We start from the raw sequence: 3,381 nt of genomic DNA on the forward strand, positions 1-3,381 counted from the left end.
CTATCATTCAGGGCCAAGGGAACTATTCTGGGTGCAACTGGGTTGTTAAGAAGACAAACCACGCCACCTGTCGGGTACCGGTCCAGTGCATAAATGAAAAGTCCCTCTGAGGACCAGCGCTTGCAATAGCCCCCTTCCCCCTGCCCCCAGCCTGTAGAATCTCGGTATTTAACTTCCCGGAAAAGGGCTAAACGGTCAGCTAGAGAAGACAGGGTTTGCAGACAGGCACGCAGACATACACTTAGTGAAGGTGGACCAGGTGTGTTCAGTTAACCCCCGGGGTGGAAGACGGAGTTATCATCTTTGATAGCCAATCGAGCCCAGCTTTTCCCCTTCACTGCATCCCTGCTCCCTCACACGTCTCTTCTGGCAGAAGAAGGATCGAGAGACGACCTTTAAGTCCCTTTGGGGGCATTTTCTCTGTTGCGTTTCCTTCACAACTCGGGGCGTGCAGCCCTTCATTCATCTGGAGCAAGCGAGCGGTCTCCCGGGCACCACGGCCCCGCCCACGCGGCCCCGCAGCGCCCCTTAGTGGCGGCCGCCCGCGCCTCCCCAGCTCTTAGCGCTCGCCGGTGCCAACCTTTCCCGCGGTTCCTCCCTCCAGCTTGTGATCCTCTTGTTGCTGGCACTGCGGGACGTGCTGGCACCGCCAGCTTTACTAGCCTCGTGTCTCTGCGGTTCCCTCTCCCTCCAGGTCCCCTCCTTCTGCGCGGCCGCGCATACACTCCCTCCTCTCCAGAACTCCCCAGGCTCACTCTCACTGGAGACCGGAGACTTGAAAGTCCAGCCGTTTTAAGTGGCAACAGCTCCAGCCCCGCCAGCTGCAACCAAAAAAAAAGAAAAAAGAAAAAGAAAGAAAGCCGAGAACTTCACAAGCGCAGGTTGTCGCTGCGGCGGCAGGAGTTGCTCCACCAGGGAGAAGGTCCTGAGCAGCATGGCCCGGAGAAGCGCTGTCCCAGCTTTTGCGCTCCGGCTCTGGAGCATCCTACCTTGCCTACTCCTCCTGCGAGCAGATGCTGGGCAACCGCCAGAGGAGAGTTTGTACCTGTGGATCGACGCCCATCAGGCGAGAGTGCTCATAGGTAAGGCCCTGCACTTGTCCCTTCCCAATCTATCCTTAGTCTCTCCATACATGCGTCGAGTGTGTTTTAAACTTAACTTCGAGGGTGACTGCAGCCTTCTTTTTAAAACAGCGTCTTCCATTTGGACGTTCCATTTATGAGTTTCTTTCTCAAAAAAGCAAAGGCTAGCGGGGAGGTGGTGGCGCACGCCTTTAATCCCAGCCCTTGGGAGGCTCAGGCAGGCCGGTCCAGTCCTGACTGCAGAGTTGTTATAAGAACCCAACATCAGCAGTGCTTGACTCCATCGTGTGTTAGCAAGCCCGGCTCCTAACCACGCACGGACGGAAAGTAACCCTACTAATGTTGGCAGGTGCTTTATGAAAAGCAGTGACCTAAGCTGGTTCTCCCAGGTTTTTGCTTTCTGCATGAGACTTCTGTTTCTTCGAAATGAATCTGGTTTGATACGCTTGTTTATTATTTACACGACAGGATTTGAAGAAGATATTCTGATTGTCTCAGAGGGGAAAATGGCCCCCTTCACACATGATTTCAGGAAAGCCCAACAGAGAATGCCAGCCATTCCTGTCAATATCCACTCCATGAATTTTACCTGGCAAGCGGTGGGGCAGGTAAGGTCTGATAAGAGAGGGCGAGAAATCTCTCTAGTATTTCTTCTCTCTAGTGGCGAGCAGCAATAGTAACAGTGTGTGATGTAATAACATTTACGGTTCTATACAAGTTCTTGTCTGGTTGCCAAAGCAAAAAAAGGGATCCGTTCCAATGTATTTGAAGTTGTCAAATAAGTGGAAGAATCTAAGAGGCAATGTGCCTACGAGGACCATTTTAATAAGATTTGATGTCTTGAGGTTGTGAATATAAAGAACCCAAATATTCATATCACTGTTTCCATAATCACCGGTATTAAGCAATTAACAAAACATTTAAAATACTTTCTATACTATGTGATAATCATTTGTGACATTATTTATGCTTAACAACAAAGTAAGTTTAAAGGTATTCTTGGCATGTGTTTCTAAAGGCTGATATGTTGAGTTTGCTCAGAGAAGTGTGATACATCCTTTTCTGGTAGAGGTTCATAGACTCAAAAGAAATAAAACAATGAAAATTACAGACTACTGATTTTTTAAAAGTGACCATTCAAATTGCTTTTCTATGAAAAAAAAAGAAACAAAATCTATGTTAATGAAGCATTCCTCTTAGTACTTAACATGCAATAGACTTTTTGAGTTACCTTCTCTACATCTTCATGACAATATTAATGGCCTTTTATTTGGGTAGCATAAAATGTCTGTGTGACTTTAATTTCTGTGGCACAATTGTCTAGAGGACAAGTGTAAGCAATAAATTCTGCTCATTAGTTGGTAAAAAATGTGTCTACTATGAAAACCATTGTAATTATAATTCACTGCACATTTTCAGGTTTTTTCAAATTCTAAAATTGCTTAAATAGCCATTTTCAAGAAGAATGTAATCAAGAAAACACTTTATAAAAAGCAACTATACTAAATCAGGAAACCACTTTGGTTCCCTGTAATTGCCTATTACAGCACAGGCAGGATCGTTTCAGCTGCCTTTTAACCCTCAGTTTGGTCCATTTTTTTTTAAATTTTCTTTTAAAATAGACCACATCCAGACTGTCCATGTTCCTATTGCTGTGCGTTTTTGTTAAGTGATGTTTAGTGCACCCGGGTCATAGAGTCTGTGGCCCCTTGCACAGATAAGTTCTTGCACAGATAAGTTCTTACACAGACTAGTGGTTCTTTTCTTGCCTGCAGCTCTCTCTTCACAGAAACTCTATGTGCAGTTTAGTTCGGAATATTGTGAAATCACCGATGAATAACTGGCCTTCCCTGGCTTCCTTCTCTTTCACCCAAATCTGTTTACTGGTGGTTAACCACTTGTTATTGCACTCAGCAGTCTATATTTTAAAGAGATTTGTTCATAATAATGGATCCATCAAAAGCATTAGAAAGTAGTTCAACACCCACCCACCCCGTCAGGTGAAAGAGTTGCATAATTGGAAAACAGTAGAGAATATCAAGCTCCCAAACACAGTCACAGACCCCCTCACCCCCCCACAAACACAGTCACAGACCCCCTCAGCCCCCCACAAACACAGTCACAGACCTTCTCACCTCTTCCCCCTCTCTCTCTCACACACAAACACACTCACAGACCCCCTTACCCCCCACAAGCACAGTCATAGACCCCCTTACCCCTTCACACACACAGTCACAGACCCCCCTTGCACCCCCACCTCTCTCTCTCTCACACACACACACATACACAAACAGTCACA

At 46.4% G+C, this 3,381-nt stretch overlaps 1 protein-coding gene across 1 annotated transcript in view; it reads left to right on the forward strand.

Annotated features, from left to right (window-relative positions):
• The first annotated feature begins 589 nt into the window (after window positions 1-589).
• Wif1 (WNT inhibitory factor 1) overlaps window positions 590-3,381 on the forward strand; it is a 67,885-nt gene continuing 65,093 nt past the window's right edge. The window contains exons 1-2 of the mRNA XM_050165507.1: window positions 590-1,082; window positions 1,551-1,690. Of these exons, the coding sequence (XP_050021464.1) occupies window positions 935-1,082; window positions 1,551-1,690 (288 nt within the window). The 5' untranslated portion in view covers window positions 590-934. The remainder of the gene's footprint in view (window positions 1,083-1,550; window positions 1,691-3,381) is intronic.

This window comes from Alexandromys fortis, unplaced genomic scaffold (assembly GCF_014885135.2).
Source record: "Alexandromys fortis isolate MF-2015 unplaced genomic scaffold, M_Fortis_MF-2015_v1.1 scaffold_154, whole genome shotgun sequence".
In the NCBI taxonomy this organism is placed as follows: Eukaryota; Metazoa; Chordata; class Mammalia; order Rodentia; family Cricetidae; genus Alexandromys; species Alexandromys fortis.